Source organism: Uloborus diversus, chromosome 8 (genome assembly GCF_026930045.1).
Source record: "Uloborus diversus isolate 005 chromosome 8, Udiv.v.3.1, whole genome shotgun sequence".
In the NCBI taxonomy this organism is placed as follows: Eukaryota; Metazoa; Arthropoda; class Arachnida; order Araneae; family Uloboridae; genus Uloborus; species Uloborus diversus.
This window is the reverse complement of record NC_072738.1, coordinates 122,578,054-122,599,889: the sequence shown is the minus strand read 5'-3', so window position 1 is coordinate 122,599,889 and position 21,836 is coordinate 122,578,054. Positions and strand designations below refer to the sequence as shown.

General features: G+C 31.6%; 1 protein-coding gene across 1 annotated transcript in view; it reads left to right on the top strand.

The window, feature by feature from the left end:
• Positions 1–21,598, top strand: part of LOC129228572 (uncharacterized) — a 32,038-nt gene extending 10,440 nt beyond the window's left edge. The window contains exons 3-6 of the mRNA XM_054863255.1: positions 130–226; positions 16,681–16,839; positions 19,607–19,681; positions 21,593–21,598. Of these exons, the coding sequence (XP_054719230.1) occupies positions 130–226; positions 16,681–16,839; positions 19,607–19,681; positions 21,593–21,598 (337 nt within the window). The remainder of the gene's footprint in view (positions 1–129; positions 227–16,680; positions 16,840–19,606; positions 19,682–21,592) is intronic.
• Positions 21,599–21,836: the final 238 nt, after the last annotated feature.

Genomic DNA, 21,836 nt, shown 5'->3' with positions numbered 1-21,836 from the left:
TTCTGATAATTGTGTTGTTAAACCTTTGGGTATTTTTCGGGTAAGTGTTAACATGAATGAACAAAATGAATTATGAAGTGTAATTTATAATGTAAATCTACTCATGAATGCAAATATTTTATTATCTAGGTGTGAAGGATTAGCATTACTTGAAAATGCTTTGCAGCAGTGTCCATTGTTGTATGCAGATAACAAATGGAGTAATGCTCTGTTATCAGTTTTGCGGGTATTCTTTTTTTGATATAATTCTTTTCACTTGAAAATTAAAAAATACTTTTTGCATGAAATATTGGTAAATTAATTTTTATACAGTTGCACTAGTTTTAAAATTCAACAAATTTCTTTCTTGGCACTATTTTGTGTGTCCAACAGTCTGATTAATTTTTAATCCTTCCATGATAGATATGTGGATCCACTGTGAGAGATACTAAAATCAAGAAAGGTTGGCTGACGCTTCTTGTCAAATACAGTCAAAAACAAATTTTATATGCAAAGTTTAAGTTAATATGAAAAAATATATATTGTTACTAGTATTAATAAATTTTAAATATGCAGAAAAAAAAATATATTCAGTGATATGTTGGTTGAATTTCAAATTGAAATAATGAAACAACACCACTCCTACCCCCTCATAACGTCTTTATGCTGCTAACAAATAGTACATATTTAAAGTAAAATTCAGATGCAGTAAACATTGTCATTTTGTACTTTGATGTAAGAGTAACATCATAAGTGATCATGAGTATTTGAGCAAATTAACCTGTATTACTGAAAAGAAAAAAAGAAACTGTAAAAGTCCCCCCTCCCTCCCCACTCACTAAAACATATCAAGAAATTAATTTAGTTAAGTACTTGGTTTATAAACTGAAAACAGTACATTCTGTGTATAACAACACAGTTTATGGCAATAAACTTGGTTATAACCGTATTTCATTGGTCTCAGCAAAGTTCTTATTTATCTAATATGTTATCAGCTAGTGATGCAAGGAACGTGATTTGGCCGAATACCGATTATTGAGGCACAATCAAAGTCGAATATTTAGCTATTCAGCCATCCAATTGCTTACTCGTTTCTGATTTAAAAACAAAGCATATGTTGCATTTAAAGCATAAACTTGAATCATTACTAGTCCAATATATATACATTATAAAAGATTTTTCAAAGTGATTCAGAGCAAATTTTTTAAATAATAATATTAAAACTAAAAAAAATATTTGCCTAAAAAATTATCAAAAAGAGGAATATATTAACTTTAGCTACATCTCTTTACAATTAATTTTCATACTTAGCTATTATTTTTTTCTATAAGAAGCATTTTCTTCATAACATGGGAGTATTATGAATAATATCATATAATCAAATAAATAGGGAAAAGAAAATAACTGAACTGATTCAGCATTGCATCGCATAAATTTCTAGTGTGTATATATTTTACCAAATTGACTGTTACAAACCAAATTTCTTTATGAGAAAATGTAATTTCAGTTGTTATTCCAATAGAAAAAATATAATTATATTTAGATTAATCCAGATTTTATTGTGTAAGTACCACGAAAGACTTTTGGATAAAATTTGTAGGAACAATTTTTATGAATTCAAGATTATGAACACTATATTGCACTGCAGCTGTTTTTGATACCAGATTCAAATTGTTCTTCGACAAAAATCAAGCAAAAGACTCAGCAATAATGTAAAAATTAATAATATGGATAAAAAATATCAGCATGAATATCGTCGAAAGATTCTGAACAAAACATTTCTAGCTTAATTGTTCTACTCTTTCAAACAAAATTCTTTGTAGGAATATATTTACAACATTGCAAGCCTACCACCAAGTGAAGCCTTAGCAAAACCCTCAGCTCTAAGTGAACTAAGCAAAATTATCTCTTTGCCTAGAACCGTTATTTTAAAGTACAAAATAGTCTTTTAAGTGGTGAGAATAAAATTCCCTGACCTATTCCAATTGGTCAGAAAGTGCATTTCAAAAGCAGGTGTTCTCTAATGTGCCAAATGTAGTGAATGATGCTTATTTTCATAATATGAACTTTATACTGTAAACATTACAAGGAAAATTTTTGAAAATGTTATAAAGAAGCAGGGCTCGGCGATATATATCATGATATATATATCTCAGTATATATCCAATATTTATTTTGAAATATCATGATATTTTCGATATTTATTTTTTCAACTACAGTATTTTCATTATAAAAATTATATTAATCATAGTAATATTATTCATTTATTATTTAAAATAACCAAAAAATTGTGTGCTATATTTTTATGATGTGAATACGTCATTAATGATTTTATATTCATAAAATTATTAGCAATGCAACAATTTTAGAGGTGGAAAATCTGCCAAACTGCCAATTTTCAAATTCTGGTACAAAACGGCCAAATTTGCGATTTTTGCGCCAAAAATGTGATTTTGTTACCCCAAACATTTTTTGGTCATTGAAAGCTAAAAAGAAGCATATAAGTAAAAGAAGGGGTAAAGAATTGCTTATATTCGCCAAAAATTGCGTGCTGAACTTGAAGTTTCAATCCTTTTGCATCCTGTCAAGTTTTCAACAATGTTGAAAAGTGAAAGTTATTTTCACTTATGTTACTTTAAATTGGTTTATTTTATTTCTTATTTTATAATTATTTCATGTTTTGGTATGAAGTTTAGATGTAGGGAAATGTGGGTAAAAGTGAAATAACGGGTCAAAGTGGAATGGGGAAATAATTACTCTGCTTTTAGCGCCACCTATCTAGTAATATTTTAACTATGTAGTAACTTATGTAGTCTACTCCATTCAAGAAAAAAATTACCTCTGAAAATCAAATATGATAATACAAAAGGCATTTTCAAAAAATGATACTCACATTGTAATATTTTGCTGTAAGTCAAAAATTAGTTTTGTCATTAAAAATGATAAAGTTCTTGTTTAAATACTAATTTATACCTACTAATATTCAGTGTAGTATTTATTTGCTTAATATTATGCTTATTTATATTTTGAATGCTTTGTACAGTTAATCAAGTGCATACGGGGCAAAGTGGATGCGCGAAGTGAAATAGTGATCCTTTTCTTATACAATCCTTTATCAAATCACTTACGTATTCATTCATTATTTCTTTTAGCATTCTTCATTTAATAATTCCCTTATTTATTCATTCATTTACTTTTTTTTTTAATCAATTCACAGTTTTTTCCTTCATTTCTTTTTTTATACATTTGCTTTTATTTATTCATTTTATTGTTTTATTTCCTTTTCATTAACTCATTAATTCTTTTCTTTAATTTTACTTTTTTTTTCTTTTTTTTATCAATAATATTTTTAACAATCTCTAATAAAATAGAAAATATTTCATTAGAGAAAAATAGTATTTTTCACTTTGCCCCATAAAAAAAGAAGTGAAAATTTTCCTCTTTTTTTTTGGAGGTACAAATTTATTGCTAACCGTAAAAAATATTTCAATGCAGGTTTTATTTTCAAATACATTGTTCTTTCTTTATGTACCATAATTTTCAGTGCATGTTTCCAATGTGTTTATTTTGAAAAAAAGGTTAGCTCTCTTAACTATTTAACTTTCCCCCACATTTCCCCACTTATCATTGAAACATATATGTAGAAAAAGTGTCTTAAGTTTTCATAAAAATATTAAAATTTATTTTTAAAAAAACTGCATATTTGCAGTTTAATCTCTACCACAGTTACATGCATCCATTTCCTATAAGTATGCTTTTGAAAAAGTAGTTTCTTATGCGCATTATCTACTGGCTGCCATGCATGCTTGTATGTGTTACATTAAAATTATGAAACGAAATATAGTTTATTTAACACATTATCTATCCATTTATCGGATACTACCGATGATAATAAGAAAATTTTCTTTGGTGAAATTCGAACTAATGAAAAGTGACACATTGACATTGAGTGAAGTTAAATATAATGCAAATATGTGGTCTCGGCCGGTCCTGAAATTTGGTACATAGACTTCTAGTGGGGTCTAGTTGTGCACCTACTCTTTTGGTTGCATTCGGGTGTTTCTAAAAAGGTCTTTTGCACCTTTTTGCGGGGAAATCATTGTTAATTTCGATGCAAACTCAAGTGGTGTTATAATCTGGCGGACACTTGGCGATACATCGGCAGTTTTTTGGTTGCCAAGTTTTGTCGCCAACTTGGTGACAAATCTGGCTTTTTTTTTTTTTTTTTTGAAATCTGATTTCAATTTAACCACTGTTAGTGATATTTAGAGAGTAAACTATGGAATCACATTAAAATTGCCAAAAATGGGGAAATAACATTAAATTGGTGTAAAAGAAAATCATGTGATGCACACGTCAGCTCTTTTTTATTGCGATTTTGGATAATTCGTACTTATTTTCTAAAAAAATACAAAATTTTATCTTCAGAATATTTTTTTTATTCTAATTGGTTTAGACGCTTATGTGCTAAAAACTGACTATTTTATCTTTAAGTGTAGTTTTTTAAGGATTATTTATTATTTATAACTACCTTTATGCTACAAATTCAAAAATCTACTTATTATCTTAAGAGCAAGTTTTTATAAGAACCAGGCAGAAATGGGGTGTTCAGATATAAACCATTTTTGATTTTGCTCAAATTTTTATGGTGGATTCTTTTAAAGATTTTAGAAGGCATGTATTTTTTCTTTTCCTCCAAAAAGTTTTTTGGGGACCTATAAAAATTCGTTAAGTGGAGCCCGACACCCTGTGGCAGAATTTTATTTTACTTTCTGCGGCAAATTTTCTGGACCTCATTTCTTTTTGCAAGAATGCTCCGTGAAGTGAAAAATGAACTAATGAAAAACTTAAGTGCAGTTCATTTCAAAAGTGAAAAATTTATTTATTTATTAACGAATTTCACACAACTTCTTGTTTAGGTAAATTTCTTTATACAAAACAAAAAGCATTAAAGCTCAGTATCAGAGCTTCTAACAGATTTTCAGTTTTCGCTATGGAAAAAAAAGGGGGTGACCTTGAACTAAATCTATATGGTAAAAAATATTAACACCATGGTAACAGCAATTGGTAAGTGCAGAAAAAAAATAAAATCTAACCAAATGCAATGTAAATTATTATGCTAATTTATGTAATGCTAGTGTAAATTAATATGTTATAGCAGGGGTGATTATTTAAACAGAGATGCCACTCTCATATTTAAGTTTTCATTCTTCGTCGCTCTTACTTGTCTGTTGTTCTAAATACCAGAAAAATACAGATGCAACATCTATTCAATACTCAAAGAAATAAGATCCGAAGAAAAAATAATTTTTAATTAAAATATGCATTACAGTTTGAAAAAAAAAAAAACTAAAACATGCATGTGATTTGGAGGAAAAAATCAATAAATAAAGGGCACCCTCCTGTAAAAAAATATATATATGTATATGCAATACACAAGATTATAAACGAAGTATCCCCCTCTCCCTGAAAGGAAAATAAATTTAATTAAAAAAAACATTTTAGTCAGAACAAATTGAAAGTTCAACCACCCCTCAGAAGAAAATAGGATTTTATTAAAATACTAAAGTAAAAAAGAAATCCCACTCCGGGATGCCCCCCCCCCCTAAGAGCGAGGGCGAACCCCCTTCAATGTTACGGCCCCCCAATAAAAAAATACCCTCAAAACAACTCCCCCTCCTTACAAATTTTAATGTCTCAGTATGCGCCATGATCCCCCCCCCCCTCAGGTGGACACCCCTGCCCTCTCCCTCATGTAAAAAAAAGAATTTAAACCAAGTACTGGAGCAAACAAAAGTTCCCTTTCCTTTGAAGAAAAAAGAATTTAGTTAGAGTATGCATTTAGAAAAAAATTTAATAACTCCTCCAAAGAGGGAAGATTTTCATTCATGTAAGCACCCCTATCTGAATAACTGTTAATCAGCCCAAAATAGAACACAATTTATCAAGTATTCCATCTGTTTTCTGCTGCTGCAACTTGCGACACCGCAAATAAGCAATTTTTTAAGGGCTTAAATTAATTTTTCAACAGAGGTGAAAAAAAGCAAGTCGGCACAAGTCTTTCACACAAACAAACACAAACATGTGCATTGCCAGCCACTCTTCTTTAATCAACACAGGGTTGCTTTAAAATCGCTCCACATGGTGAGAAGTTCTGGTTAGAACTGGTTTCTATCCATGCCATACCTCCCGATCTCCGATGTTGCAGACTACCACTGTCATTAATGATGCTCAATTTGGCGCTCGCCAAATTTTTTTTTTTTTGTAAAATGTCGCAATTATTTTATTTTTTGTAGGAAATCAGGCCTTTTCCTTAATTTATAGTCCAGTTACATTTTTTACCGTGAAACAGCTATCCTTTGGTATTGTTCTGCAGAATGATTTTATTGGTGACCTTTTTTTCCCCCTATCCCTTTTTTCCCTCCTTGGTGCAAAATCTTTCTGCACTAACTCTCTCTCATTCTGCGACAATGTCGCCGTGTCGGCAGCTTTCTGCCATGGGGGCCGGACGTAAAGGTTTTTCCAAATCAGCATTTTTTAAAATGTGATTTTTTCAGTGTATTAAGCATCAGCCAAAAAATTCTTGTGTTTACAATATGACATAAAGTACTTAAATTGAAATATATCGTAAATTTTGTGGCTGATCTTCGGTACAGCCTTTCAGGGGTCCCCAACCTTTGTCGAAGAAAATGAAAAAGTGCCATGCTTGAGGCCCTCTGGTTCCTTGCTTCCAGGCTCAACCATGGTTTTTGCTTGTAATTTGGGTAAGAATATATATAAATTATTCAATACCCTCATTAGTTTCATGGCTCACCCTTTGAGCTGCCAAAAAATGGCAGTTTTTGTATCGAAAATGCAAAAAAGTACAGTTTTCATAAGCCTTTCTCAGTGCACTGAGGGTCAGTGTAGAACTTGATGCCTGCATTTCAAACTAGAGTATGTGTATTTTCACAAACAAGTGACAGAACTATGGGCAAATTATTTTCAAGAACACAGTACATATTTTAAAACAGTAAAATGAACTATTTAGTTTTCAATTCAATCAACATATCTGATTTTAAACTTTCCTCCAGGGACTTTAGTCCAGTTGCATACTTAAGGAAAAAGACATTCCGTGGGAAATTTCGTGAGGAAATTGTGAGACCAATTTTAATTCATTCCTTATGGCCTATGTAACTATGCCTCACCGGGTGTTTTGCTTGAATTTGTGTCAGATCGCCTGTGTGACGTCATTAATCCAAGATGTTGCTGCACTAGATGTTGATGAAAATTTTCGGTTTTAACTCATTTTTGAGGCATATTGTGACATTTTTTAAACTTATATTACATATTTAACACTTTAATACTATTACATTTCAAATTTAAAAACAAATTGTTTATGTAAAATAAGTTATTTATTTTGCTATTTTTGACTTTTGATACTGATTTTATGAACTTTTTTAGTAATCAATACCAGCTAAAAAATATTTTGGAAAGCTTGTACGATTAAATCAAATTTATTATTCCAAAAAACCAGTAAAATTATTTACATACACGTGTTTTGGGGGTTATAAGAAGCTTTTTTTTTTTTAATGTAGAAAAAATTTACAACTTCCGTTTCTTCATACCGGAAGCAATGACGATTTTATTTTTTACATTTTATGTACTCTAAGAAATGAATAATTTATTTAAACTCTGATTTTATTTCAAAAATATAGATTTAGAAGTAAACAAACAGTCCTCACTTAAAGTTCTTCATCTGAAGTGTCATCAATATCACTTTGTTGGCTGGGGAGGGGGGGTGGAGGTGCTTTTCACATAAGTTTCATCACCTCCACACACACAAAGTTCAGTGCATGAAATGTTTTGAGATTTGCATTTGCATGAAACAATGCATTTGCCTTTTACACAGCTGCATGGAACTAGTTTCAAGATGGATTCAGACACAGAAGGAAGTATACATATAACTGAAGCTTAGAAGTTGTCTTTCTTTTCCCATCCGAAGTCTAACGGTGATAGTGATTTCGGGTGCTGCTGGTCAGTAAGACGCCACTCTAATACCTGATAATGTGCTCTTAAAATGTATGGGGACAAAGATGATCTTGTAGGAGGCAAATTTTCATTTTGAGCCTCTTGCTTGGAAAACATGAACCAACGAAGTACTTCAATATCTGAAATCTTATTCAGCGGCACATACACGGAGCAAATAAATCCTTCAGTAGCAACTTTATTATTTGCACTAAATTCTTCGGTTGACCCCAGATGACTCAAAGCATCAAGAGTATTTTTGTCTGCCGTCTTATAAATTTTCAAAAAAGGTGGCTTCCCTCCCTAACAAGTGAACCTGCTGTATCACATCCTGATAGAGCATGGAGTCCTAATATTCCTTTAGTTTTTTCTGATCCTCTAATGCAGTCATAATTCCTTTAATATATCACTTTCAGTTTTCTTACTTGTCTTTGCAATTTTATAGGACGTTATTTCAGTCAGGGACTGAGGTAATGTCAAAAGGGAACGGGCTGCTGAAGGTGTGTAAGAGAAAGTGGAATTTTTCTATCCGAGTCTTTTTTCTGTTGATAAGGTACCATTACAATGCCATGCAAAGTACTCTTCCCATAAGATGGGTCTTCAAGAAAATCAATGTTACCTGTAGCATAAAATAATCTTGCTTTTATTAGATCAGGAGGAGTATAGATTCCGCCACTCTCATCCATGCGCCTTTATTACCTCATTTGCTATCTGTGTTTCCAAGCGTAGAACTTAAGCATAATCAATCGAAACACCTATTTTATGTTAAAAAAAATCAATTATATATTTGCTTCGGGTAGCAGAGTGCATATTAAGGCCAACACCAACTTGCAAAGGCATATTTCGGTCTTGTCGATGAACAGTTTCTTTCGAAGCTTGGTAAGGAGACAGTATTGTATACATGAATATGTGTGATAGTCTTTTAGCTTTATTCAGCACGATATTGTTCTGCACCTCATAAATAGAATTTATTTCGAATTTTACGTTGCAGCACCATTTAAAAAATGATCAACTTCGGTTGGAACGGCATCAACTATCTGATTCTGTTCAAGAGATCCTGTAAATGTCTATTTCTGATCAGATAAAACTGCTTTGCGTAAAATGTTTGCAGCTTCAAAGATAGTTCTCATGTTTTTCCCAATGTCTATAAAATCATCTTCTGTATTAGATAGGGTAATATCTACAGTTGCCTTTAAAGATACGCGTTGCGACTCATTTACACTTTTTTGGATTACTAAATATAGCATCATCCATTTCTTCTTGAATGAGATTTTTAATTTCTTTTCACGTTTTATTTTTTTCTTCTATTTTTATTTACAATTGACTGATAATTCATTTCAAGTCCGTTATTGTAGTAACATTTCCCTGAACAAGAAAATTATTTAATGTACACAGAAATTCTACGTCTGTTGCTTCATTAGAAACATCTTGTGACTTTGTTACTACATCATAATCGCAATTTTTTCGTAAAATATTAAATACATGTTTTGCCTAGCAAGATTTGTGGTATAAAATGTTCTTTGCATGAGGGTCTCCTGGATCTGTACAGTCACTGAGTTTAATTTTGAAATTGGAAATTTCAATGTTTTTTTTAATTGCTGACCTGCAGAATCTTTTTTATCGCCACCAATGGTTTTCTTACATCGCCTTTTCCGAGGCAGAAAAAACTTATTTTTGTCACCAACGACAATTTTGGATCTCGTTGTGTGTAGCCTACAACATTTTCTTCATGAATGGAAGTAGAACAAGATGGTTTATTCTTTTACATTTCTTGTAATTTCTTACTTATGTCCATACTTGCTTTATGAGTGCACTTCTTGTAGCATTCTGCATGCCATGACGCGATTTCATTTTTCAATTCTTTTACGGTCACATTCCTTAATCTATCAGTATGTAATGTATATACTCTTTGTCAATTCATTCTACTCTCTTCTTGATACATTCTAATACTTTATCATAACCAATGGGTTTAACTAATGGGCACTTCTTAATCTGACAAAAAAGACATAGTTTATAATTAATTTGTAGCCTTGCTTTTTTTAAAGATGGAGGCAAAGAAACTTGTAAATGAGTTTCTGGGAGAGAAGACATCGTGAATAAAATAGCAGTGATAAGCTACGGAAAAATACCCGTACTTGTAGATTTGCAGACTATTCACCAAAGAATCGGCAAACAATATTTTCTCTACTCAGAAGCTTTATCTACTACTCTCCCTACAAATTTCTTAAGGGCACCCCTGATGTACGATATTCACACCCACTCAAAGAGTTTAGGTGGTTAGGGGGTATCCAGGTTGTTAGAATTCTGTTAAACGATTATACTGTCGAACCTCGTTAAAACTAACTCAAAGGGACCTTCAAAGTGAATTTGTCTCAACAACAGCTTGTTTTATCCGAAATTGATTTTAAACAGAAGGGCGGGGATTGCAAATGTAGTTCGCTTTAGCAGTAGTTCGTTGTGATCGTGTTCGAATTAACGAGGCTCGACTGTAGTAATGTTTAGTGATCTTAGCCTGAAAATTAAAAGTATTTTTAACTGCGAAATCCCACTTGAGGTACTTAAAGCTGCTAATTCTGAGAACCAAAGTGAAAACAGAAGATTTATCTTGATTTTTTTAAAAAATATGTTAATAAACAAATAAATCAAATATTTTGCTTTTAATTTATAGTAAGAAGATGAATTGAATATTAATCAAGTAAATTCACCAGAAAATTATCAGAAAATACACAAAAATTAACTCATAATTGCAAAAACTCATCAAAGCCGCCATCTTGGATTGATGACGTCATACAGGCCGTCTGACACAAATTCAAGCAAAACACCCGGTGAGGCATAGTTATACAGGCCATAAGGAATATAAAAAAAATGGTCTCACAATTTCCTCACGAAATTTCCCACGGAATGTAGTATGCCCCCCTACTACTTCCAGATATTATTTAAAAAAACTAGTATGATCAAAAATTTACTATAAAAGAGTTATAAACTTGCAAATAATCTGATTATGCTTACTCGCATACTTCATACTTTGATAACTGGAAGCAAAGTGAAAGAAAAACATAAAAATGCGATAAAGAATTTACTTTTCGTTGGCTTGTATCTTAGTGTACTGAGGGTTGATATAGAACTTGATGCCTACGTTTCAAACTAGAGTGTGTCTTTTCACAAACAAGTGGCAATGGTTCTGCAGGCTAATAAATTGCACTTCAAGATGAGGAAACTGCATAAGAGTTTATGACGTATCCAGTTAGTTGTACTCAAGCTACAATGCTTTGTCTTGAATTTTTTTATTGTTGCACTAGTCAGTTAGACAACTATACCCTTGCTTTATACTGTCATAGTATTGCTTTTATCATAAGTAATAAAGTATGACTTAGAAATTGTTTTCTATCATGCTAGTTTAGTGCAGAGAAAATAGTTATTGTCACTATAATGTACAGTCTAAACAAATGTCAACGAGCTATAATGTACAGTACAAACAAAAAAGCTATCGTAATTAAAATAATTAAAAATATTCGTAAAACCCATTAAAAAAGTGTTACAAATAACTTACGTTTTTACTGCAATAATAACCTTTTTTTTTCTCACTTTGCTTCCAATTATCATATTATAATGTATGTGAGGAAGCATAATCAGTCTATATGCAAGTTTATAACTCTTTTATGATAAGTTTTTGATCATACTAGCTTTTTAAATTGTATCTGGAAGTCTCTGGAGGAAAGTTTAAACCCAGATATGTTGACTGAATTGAAAATGAAATATTTCATTTTACTGTTTTAAAACACGTATTGTGTTCTTGAAAATAATTTGCCCATAGTTCCGTCACTTGATTTTGAAAATACATACTCTAGTTTGAAATGCAGGCAGTATGTTCTGTACTGACCCTCAGTGCACCGAGATACATACCCCTAAAAAGTACACTTTTTATTATTTTTTGATGACAAAACTGCTCTTTTTTTGCAGCAGTGAGCATTAACCATGCATTTAATGAGTCTGTTTAATAATTTATATATACCACTACACAAATTGCTCGCAAAAACTATGGTTGAACCTCAGTGCATGGAACCAGGATGTCTCAAACCTGACACATTTTCACTTTCTTCGGCACAGTTTAGCCACCCCTGCCAGGGTCCACTGAAAGTCAGCCATAAAATTTACGATACATTTCATTTGAGGCACTAAATATCAGGACGTAATCACAAAGATTACTTTTACTCATGTTCAATGCGCAGAGATAATTGAATGTTAAAAAAATGTCGATTTGAGAAAAACCCTATGTTGGGTTCAACTTTGGGAATTTTGTGGGACACAAAAAATTTTTTTGGAAGAAAAGAAAAAAATATGTGTTTTCTAAACTCATTCAAAGAAACCGCTGTAAAATTTTTAGCGAAATCAAAAATGGCATGTATCTGACCTGCCTGACTCTTATAAAAACTGGCTATTAAATTTTTCCATTAGTCGCCATATTTGGTTGCTTGCACAATGGAAGTCAGGGGTCGATCCAGGTTTTATTTTTTGGGTCCCCATTTTGTGAAAAGGCAAAATATTTTTGTGAAATTTCGTTATTTTTGTGAAAAAGCAAAATATTTTTGTGAAATTTCGTTATTTTTGTGAAAAAGCAAAATATTTTTGTGAATTTTCTTTATTTTTGTAAAAAAGACCTTCTTGTGATTTTTTTCTTGGAAAAGATTATATTAAAGCATTTTTAGCTGTCGTATCGTTGTAGAAAAGCCCTAGACAGGTTTCGGGGGTGATTGCAAGTTCTTGAAGAATACCTGAAAGCTGTCAAGAGAAAATGCGCTGGGGGAGGGGGGAAGTAAGACCCTTAACATTTTATTCGTAATTTGACACATACATTACATTTATTGCTTTTTACAAATATACATATGCAAGGCACACTTTCTTAAGGTGAAAGTCTCACAACAGATTTCCTGTTTGCCCCTATAAAATACTTTAAGAGCAATGAAAATTGCACATGCTGCTGAACGTAATGATAACTCCTAATAAATACAATATGAACAGACTCAAAGATATCACATATTTCTTAACACAGAAGTGAAATACTCATTAAAGATTCCATGTATGTGTTTGAAAAACTTAAAAGTAATTAAAACCCAAAATAATACTGTACCAGCATTCAGCGTTTAATTTTTTGACTTTTGACGTTCTTACAGAGTAGGTATTTCGTTTAAAACTTTGCAATTTAATGATGTTAATAAATATATAAGAAATTTTATTTGTTTGCCTCTTAACAAGGTACAGTAAACATCAAAAGTGCGAAAAATTCGTTTACCATGGCCGATGTAAGGAAATCAAGATCTTCAAAACAATAAAAATATAAAAACAGCATGTAAAATAATTTTATTTTAAGTAAAGTTATTTTAGAATTGGATTTTGAAACTCAAATGAAATTAATCTTACTACTATTATATATGCGAAAGTTTGTCTGTATGGATGGATGTTTGTTACTCTTTCACGCAAAAACTACTGAACGGATTTTGATGAAACTTTATAATAACATAGCTTATGCATCAGAATAACAGATAGGGTAGTTTTCGTCCTGTTATGGGGGGGGGGGGGCAAAACCCCCTTAGGGGGGCAAAAAAACACAATTTTTGTATAAATTCTCTAATATTGGGATGAAAAAATACTTGCACATATTAACATTATATCTCCATCGAAAGCTCTGATTTTTCTGATGAAGATGGCACCTGTTCCAAATTTCTAAGTCGAATAAAAAACGAGTTATGAGCTTTTTAGTTCCATGTTCAAAGGCTTTCCTCAACTCAATACAGTATTTAGTGTATCATCTCAACTCCCTGTCGATAGCGACAATTGTTGTATTGTTGACTATCTTTGCTTTTCGTAACTGGTCAAGGCTTTTCTCAAGTCAAATCTTGAAGTATGATTTTTGCACAAGATTGGCAAATAATACATGATTTGGCTGATCATTTTCCAATTAAACGGAACTTTAATGTAATTAATGGTTTTTATTGATATTTATGCTGATTGAACACTTACTTATTATCATATCAACCAGCACACATCGCCAAAATTTTTGCAGAAAGATTTCCGTAGCTGATGCATTTGGCAGTTTTTTCAACGTCGCTGTTTTTAAAGCCGAAGACTACGTCATAATGTTTCTCAGCTTTCACCATGTAAACAAAATATCGCCAATCAAAGAATTTTCAAAAGACTTTTTTTACTGTGTTAAATTATCCAGCAACTAAATTAGGCAAATCCATAAACAGCACAAAAACTTCCATTATTTTTCCTTTTTGCACGATTTCAAACAATCACCAAATTTTACTACTTATTTTGGAAACATTTCGGATGAAACTGTTGAGGCGCCATTTTATGGTGACCAAAAGTATCTCAGCATCTGGCGACGATATCTCTGTAACAAAAATTAATATCATATCGTTTTACAAAGTAAGGAAAGAAGGGGGGAGCATCATCGAAGGTACCCCAAAACGACTTTCGCAAATTCGGTAAAATCGCATCAAAAGCCCACAATGATTGAAATTTCCCAAAATAACTAAAGCAAGTATAAGGGGATTACGAGCGCAGCTACTTTTTTTTAACCACTTCGTACTTCATTAGCCATACAGAGAAGGTTTTAGACTCCATGTTAAAAAAAAAAAGTATCAACAGATTAATCTTTTTAAACATGAGAAGAATAATTTCATGTTCTGGAAATTTGTATATGCTTAAATATAGTGCTTTCGTTTCTAAATCAATACTATTTTGTTCTTTATACTTATTGCTATTTTACTTTTATGGGTAAGGAAGAAACTCTATTTTTAATCACATCAAAAAAGATGTGTTTTAAATTCCTTCACTTAAAACAGAAAACAAAAGCAAGTAACGATTTTTTCTCATAATTATTACTGACCCAGGCAACGCCGGGTATTTTTGCTAGTACTAAATATATATTGCGTAATCAATGAAAAATTTAAGATTTTCCTGAAAATAAGCTACCAATCACAAGTGTCCCTCTCCCGTTCCCCCTCTGACGCCCTCAAGCAAAAACACCTCACGCAGCAAGCAAAAAGATAAGATGGGGGAAGGTTGAAGAGGCTCCCACGTAGATGCATACACATTTGCGGTTAAAAAATATTGTGAAAAGGCTGCCTTTTTATAAATTTTTGTGAAGGGGCTGCTTTTACGACGCGGAATTTTGTGAATGGGGCCGCTTTTGCCATGCGGAATTTTGTGAAGGGGCCGCAAAGCGGCCCCAATTTGACGCTGGATCGACCCCTGGAAGTAGATGAAAATTTCCAAAAACAGAATTGGATGTTTATCTCAATGTAAACTATTGAAAGTAACATAAAATGAGCAATAAATTATGAATTTTTAAAAATTATTTTCTTGAAAATAAAAAATTTAATTTTTAGAAAAGCATCCTTTAATATGCAAAAGAAAAAAAAGATGATTATTGGCATTGGCCTATGATAGGCAGATGTTGACTTTTGTTATTCTGCATTATATGGTATGCTGATCAATGGAACAACTTAATCATATTTATACTGGAAAATACCTTTGTATTTTACTCAATATGTTTTGTGTTATATACTAATAAGAAAATAAAAACAAGTATTGTAAACCAAAACCGGATGCAAAAAGATTGCTGCTCTATTTACAGCAAAATCACGTGTAAAAAAAAACCAAGATTTTTTTTTTTTTTTTTTTTTTTAAATCTGACGGGGAAAAGTTTCAGTCCTTCTGCATTGGCTACGTTAAAGAATTTTAATTATTTTGAAAATATTGCTATTTAAACTAAGTCTTGAATGAAGCGAATAGCCTGGAATTTTCTAAAAAATAAACTGGAAAAGTCAGGGAATTGTTTTTACCAACAAGTGTACGAACCCTGATTGAGCTACACCATCAGCAAAAATTGCACTTGTGTACCAAATTTGATATTACTAGGCCTCACCGTTTTGCCAGGAAGCATGCCACACACATGCAAACTTCTTATTTTATTTTCTGTAAAGATGTAAGATATAGAAGAAAGTAAAACTAAAGAAATATTCTGATGTTCAAAAAAATAAAAATAAGAAAGTAAGCAACTATAAAAAGCATTTGATGCTTTGGAAGCATGCCAGAACCAGGGGTGCCCCCTCCCCAATTGAGAAAAATACCTCTCAAAGCCCCCCCCCCCCTAAAAATTTCAAACTGCGCTATGACCTTCCCTAGGTGTTCACCCTTGCCAGAACTAGATTGCAATCATGTAGAGCTGTGGTTGTGACCATATCTGATTAATTGCCAGATCTTTTGTTTTGGGTGTTGCATTTTCATGTAGTTTTCAAGGTCAATTTGAATTAGAGATTGATAGATAATTTTAACTGCCTTTTTGTTTTCATTTAGTTGCCCTGTAGCTGGTGGCAACTACTAATTTTATCCTTTGTTACTTTGTCTTAAACATGCAGGATTGAGATGTTGTTGCACTTTTAATATGTTTCAAATCTATTTTTCTCATTTTAAATATTGAGGTTATTTTCAAAACATTTAATGTATAATTGACTTAAGTTTTTTTTTACTTAGTACAATCGATTATTTTTTAGGTCCTAACTAGTGTTTTGTTTTCAGTGACTTAGGATTAAACACAATGTAAAAGGTTCTGTGGAATTCATTTTTTTTTTCACTTTTTTCTTTGAATTGAAGAATTTTATCAACAATAATTGTTTTATTTTTTAGGGTAGAAATGCACCAGCATGTAAAGAACTTGCCTGCAAATGTCTGATAATGATAGTTGAGAATTATGCTAGGAATGCAGCTCACGAACCAGAAGCAAGAAATACACTTGTACCAGCAATAATTAAGGATGTAATACCTCATGTTGATGATACCGATGCAGTAAGTTTTTTAAAAATCATTTTACTTGAATTAATTCTAGTAAAAGTAGTTTCTCTCACCAGAACAGAGCTGATGTTCTCCTGATTTATGTCAGATTATTAGACTTCTTAAATTTAAGGAAGTTTTGGTCATTAAAAGATTTATGACTTTTCTCCATTTCTTTTCCATTTTACCAAAAAGCCTCCTAACAATATGGATTTTACCAACATTGTATCTAATTTTTACCAACTTCCTGTTGAAAAGAACTTTTTGCAAAGTTATTGAATTTGCCATTTTTCTGTAATATTCTGTGCCATTTTTTTAATTTCTAAAAGCTATTTGTCGTGCATACTTGGCTAGTATAATTCAAACTTTTTTTTTGGTTTCTTTTTGTGAAAAATTAAATTTGACAAACACTTTTTTGTTTAAAAAAATTGAGTGTAATTTTGCATTTTTGTTTGTTGCCAAAATTTATTCCTGCATGAATCACACTTCTTTTTAAAATTCTTTTGTCCCCCCCCCCCTTTTTGTAATATTGTGTTGTGATTGCTTTTCAAAGCCTCTATGACAAGTGGTTTATATAATTTCTTATAGCATTATTTATGTTACCATTAGTATTCATCTTTTTAACAGTGTACCATATTTTCCTGCGTATAATCTGCAGGCCTTCAAATCGACCTCAAGAAACTTTGTATAATGCAATGTCATAAAACAAAGTTGTTTTGATCTAACATACAATCTCAGCAACTAAAATAAAGAAGTAATAACATTTATATTTAAGTCAAAATTAAGCTAAAAATGATTATTTCTTGAAATCGTGGTTATAGTACACAAATTACTTAAAGTCAAACAGTCAAAACAAAGGTGCAAACTGTCTAATCTAGTGCAAATGGAGACTGCTACTATGAATGTACGGCTGTTTATTTTACGCAGCCTGATCACATATGACAGCATTTCTCAGCCTTTTTTGACCTGTGGACCGACAGTTCTTTAAAAAAAAAGTGCCGACAGTTGATTCCCCCCTTTTTTAAAAACCATGCATTTGAGGACCGTTAAAGCAATGTAAAAAAAATAGCAGTTTTCGACTCGGGTACCATTAACTTGCGAAAAAAATAAGATAAGTAATTATTGTAATAATCGTATATAGGTGCTGAAATAACATAGAAAACTGAAAAATAATCATAAATTCATTTAAATGAACACATATAGGATTTTATTATTATCATGTTTTCTTTTTAGGGAAGGATTTTTTTTTTACTTGGATGAGCAAAAATCTCTGCGCACGATTCTGGACCACCGGTGAGAATTGTTGCGTATGAGGAAAATTCAAGCTATGTAAAATAAACAACCCTTCAGGCTACGAAAACTCTATTGGTGAATCCTTCTGTAAATTGAGTGTAAATGCACTAGCGTTGAGGTAAAAAGCACAGTTAATCCGCAGCTGGGTATTATCTGCACTTCATTAGATTTACTTTTTTAACAGATAATCCATGGATAATACACAGGAAAATACATTAATAGGAATTGATGTGCATTCTACTGTGCTAAATGCAGAACTTGCATCTACACTTTTTATCAAAATTAAGTTATTGTAACCAGCTGGATCTTTGTAACATATTTACCGAAATATAATTTTTTATGGTTGTTAGTGAATAGGAAATAAAAATGTATTTCTGAAATAGTGACATTTTATACCTTCTTATGTGAATCAAGGTATGGAAGTGTAAAATTAAAAAGAAAAAAAAAGCTCAGCTGCTGTTTATACATACACACACACACACACACACACACACACATATATATATATATATATAAAGAAACACTATCATATACTGTATTTATTATCTGGACAAGTCAACCAAAATGAACTTCACTACTCAGTTCAATAGGCGCCATAGGCTGCTCCATGATACTGGTAGACAACACATTTGATAGCAATATAGGGATTGAACAAGAAAGAAAAAATTCTTTTAAAAGAACGAAAAAATGAAAAATTCCCAAAATACCCTTGGGCCTCATCAGGGGGTACTCCCCAAGGGTAGGGAAAAACCATGAGATGTTTCGTGAGTGCTGCTGGCAAAATTGCCTAAAAAAAAGCAGCACTAGTCCCCGACATCTCACAAAACTAGCCATAGGGGTACTGAAAGTCTAGAATATCAGCATGACAAGAAATAAGAACATTGAACCTTTTACAAACGTAAAATACAAGTTTTATATAAAGAAAATAGAACAATATTTAAGCTACAAGATTTATATTAAGAAAACAGAACAATATTTAAACTACAAGAGAAACAATTTTGAGAGAGAATTTTGTTTCTCTTGTAATTTAAATATTGTTCTATTTTCTGTGTTTGACATCTTTATCTAAATTTTAAAAATTGAATGTCTAAGACGTAGATTTTTTTTAATCCCAAGAATATGCAAATTTAAGATTATTTTATAATATTTGTGTGTGTGTGTGTGTTCTCCTTGAAAGTTTTGTCCATTTAGGTAAAGGAAGAGCATAATGCAGTTCTTAATACTCTACAATATTTACTTAGCTGTATTTACTGTATGATTTTCCATTGTTGGTTATGATTTGTTGCCAGCATGATGGCAATTTTATCCCCATTCTTGAAGAATACCTGGTCTTTAGACCTTGCAGATTTTTTTTTGGGGGGGGGGGGGGGATTCAAAAATGAAAGATATGTTAAAACAGTATTACTTGTTCTTCATGAGTGGACAGAACTTTCTGGTTGACCAGATATATTGCTTATGATATTGATTATGTTTTCTCCCCTATTTTTAGTGGTTGTACCATGCACTGAGACTTATTGCTGTCTGCATGAAGAATTTTCCGAATGCTGTTGCTACTCAAAAACTGGTATATTTCTTTTATTTTTATTTAAAAAATTAACATGTCAAATAAAAAATAATTAAATTGAATTGATTTAAAATATAACAAGAAAAACAACTTTAGAAAGACTTAAATTTGGGAAAAGCACTAAGCTCTGCTTTAAAGATAGATTCAGAGTTCATAGTTGTCCTGATACACTCAAAACTGCTTTTGTGCAATGGATAGGGGTTGCATTAAAAGAATATTTCGTTTATAAGTTACTTTGTCCGTTTTATAAATAGTTTCGTCAGTTGAGTCCCAATCTTATTGAAAATTTTGTATACTGCACTAAAAAGGACCTCACAAAAACAGGTTTGAGTGTATTCTCAATAAAATATATTTTGTCCTGATTTTTACCTTTTGTCCTAATATTCCTGTCTCAAAAAACATATTTCTATTTGTTTCATTTCTTTCAACTAGAACACAGTAGTGCCAATTCCGAGTCAAAAATAACTTATCTCAGCAAAACACAATGAATTCTCTCAGAATTCCATTCTAGCGCCAATTTTTGATTTTGCCAAAGTGCATTCTTGTGGTTCGGTGGACAAATCTAATGTTCTGCTTTGCAATTGTTAATTACTTTATAAAATAACCTGCTGAGCTTCATTAGCATTATTTTCTCCCTTCCCCTCATTGCCACCATCAAATCCTATTATGCAAGTTAATGTTTTTGGGAGCATAAATCCAAACTATTTGTGCAAGTTCATGGTTGGGATCTGTCTTTTCATTTTCCAATTATTTTTTTAACCATCCACTACTAGAATTAAGAAATGAACTACACACACAACACGCTGATGAACACAGTTGGAGAACAAAGGGACCGTGATATTTACTCGTTGTAACCAGGTGTTTGTGAAAAAAAAGGAGTTTCTAGAAAAAATCACAAAAGTTCAAACTATTATGATTATTATTACTGCTGGTTAATTTGCGTTGACTGCCTTATTGTCTCTTTTTTACACTATTTTGTTCGAGGATTTCTCTCTTTTTTTTTTCATCTGCAGTATCTAGAATTTGAGAAACAATATTCTTGGAAGTGTACTTCGAAAGTGATAACATTGGCGTCGACCAATGTAAAATTTCCTAATGCTTTTCTTCTCCATTAATTAAAAAAAAACCTCTGACTTTCGTTTGTCATCAGAGCATTGAAGACATTTGTCCAAGTAAGGTTAAACTGAACTTGAAGTCAAGTCAATAGAAATTTGATTAATCACAAAATATTGCTTGCTTTAAGCAGTGCATTCTTGCTAAAAGCTACGTATGCTCCCATAGACTTAACATTGTTTTCAGACTATTTAGGATTTTCGCATTGAATTAGGGCTCATTATAAGAGTTCGACTGTATTTAAACAACTAAGAAATTGACTACTTAAACATTAGAAATAAATCTCTTTTTAATAAGCTAATGTTTCTCATACGTAATTAATTTCTCATTAACGCCCCTAGCATTTTTGTTTTACAGAATCTTGAATCTCTAAATAAGATTAATTCCCAGGAACTTTTAAAAATCAACTGCTTCTTCGAAAACTATATGTCATATTAGAGATCTCTAGTTTTTTGCATCTAATTTCTAAATTTAGAAGTTGTTTTAACATATGTTGCCTCATGTCACCTTATTTTAGTTTTATTTAATATATATATATTTTTAATCTCTAATTTGAGCTGTTATAAAACTACCGGTAGTTCACAATTTTAAAGAAAGTACTAGACTTTGGAAGAACAAGCATTTTAAATGAATGAATTACCAACATTTTATTGCACAAAAATTGCAAATTACTGCAGACACGTGTTTCGAGGTCAGAAGGAACCCTTTTTTCAATGCAAAGAAGTGTGTGCTTTTGAATGAAAAGTCATCCGAGGAAGGCTAAAAATTTTGTGCTTTAAAGTCTACATATGATTTCAGGAATAAAATGTATTTCCAATTGTATAAAAATTTGAATTAAAACAAATTATAGGAAGTATAAAATCATTTGTTAATTTTATGAGACTGAAAGGTGTTGTAAAGCTTGAATTAAATGCAAGATCAACTTGAGCTTACTGTCAAAATTTATTTAAATATTGACAGGCATAGAAATTATAGGAAATAATGGCTTTTTTAGAAGTGAACAAAGAACTAGGTAAAAAAGCAATCCTCTGCATGATGACAT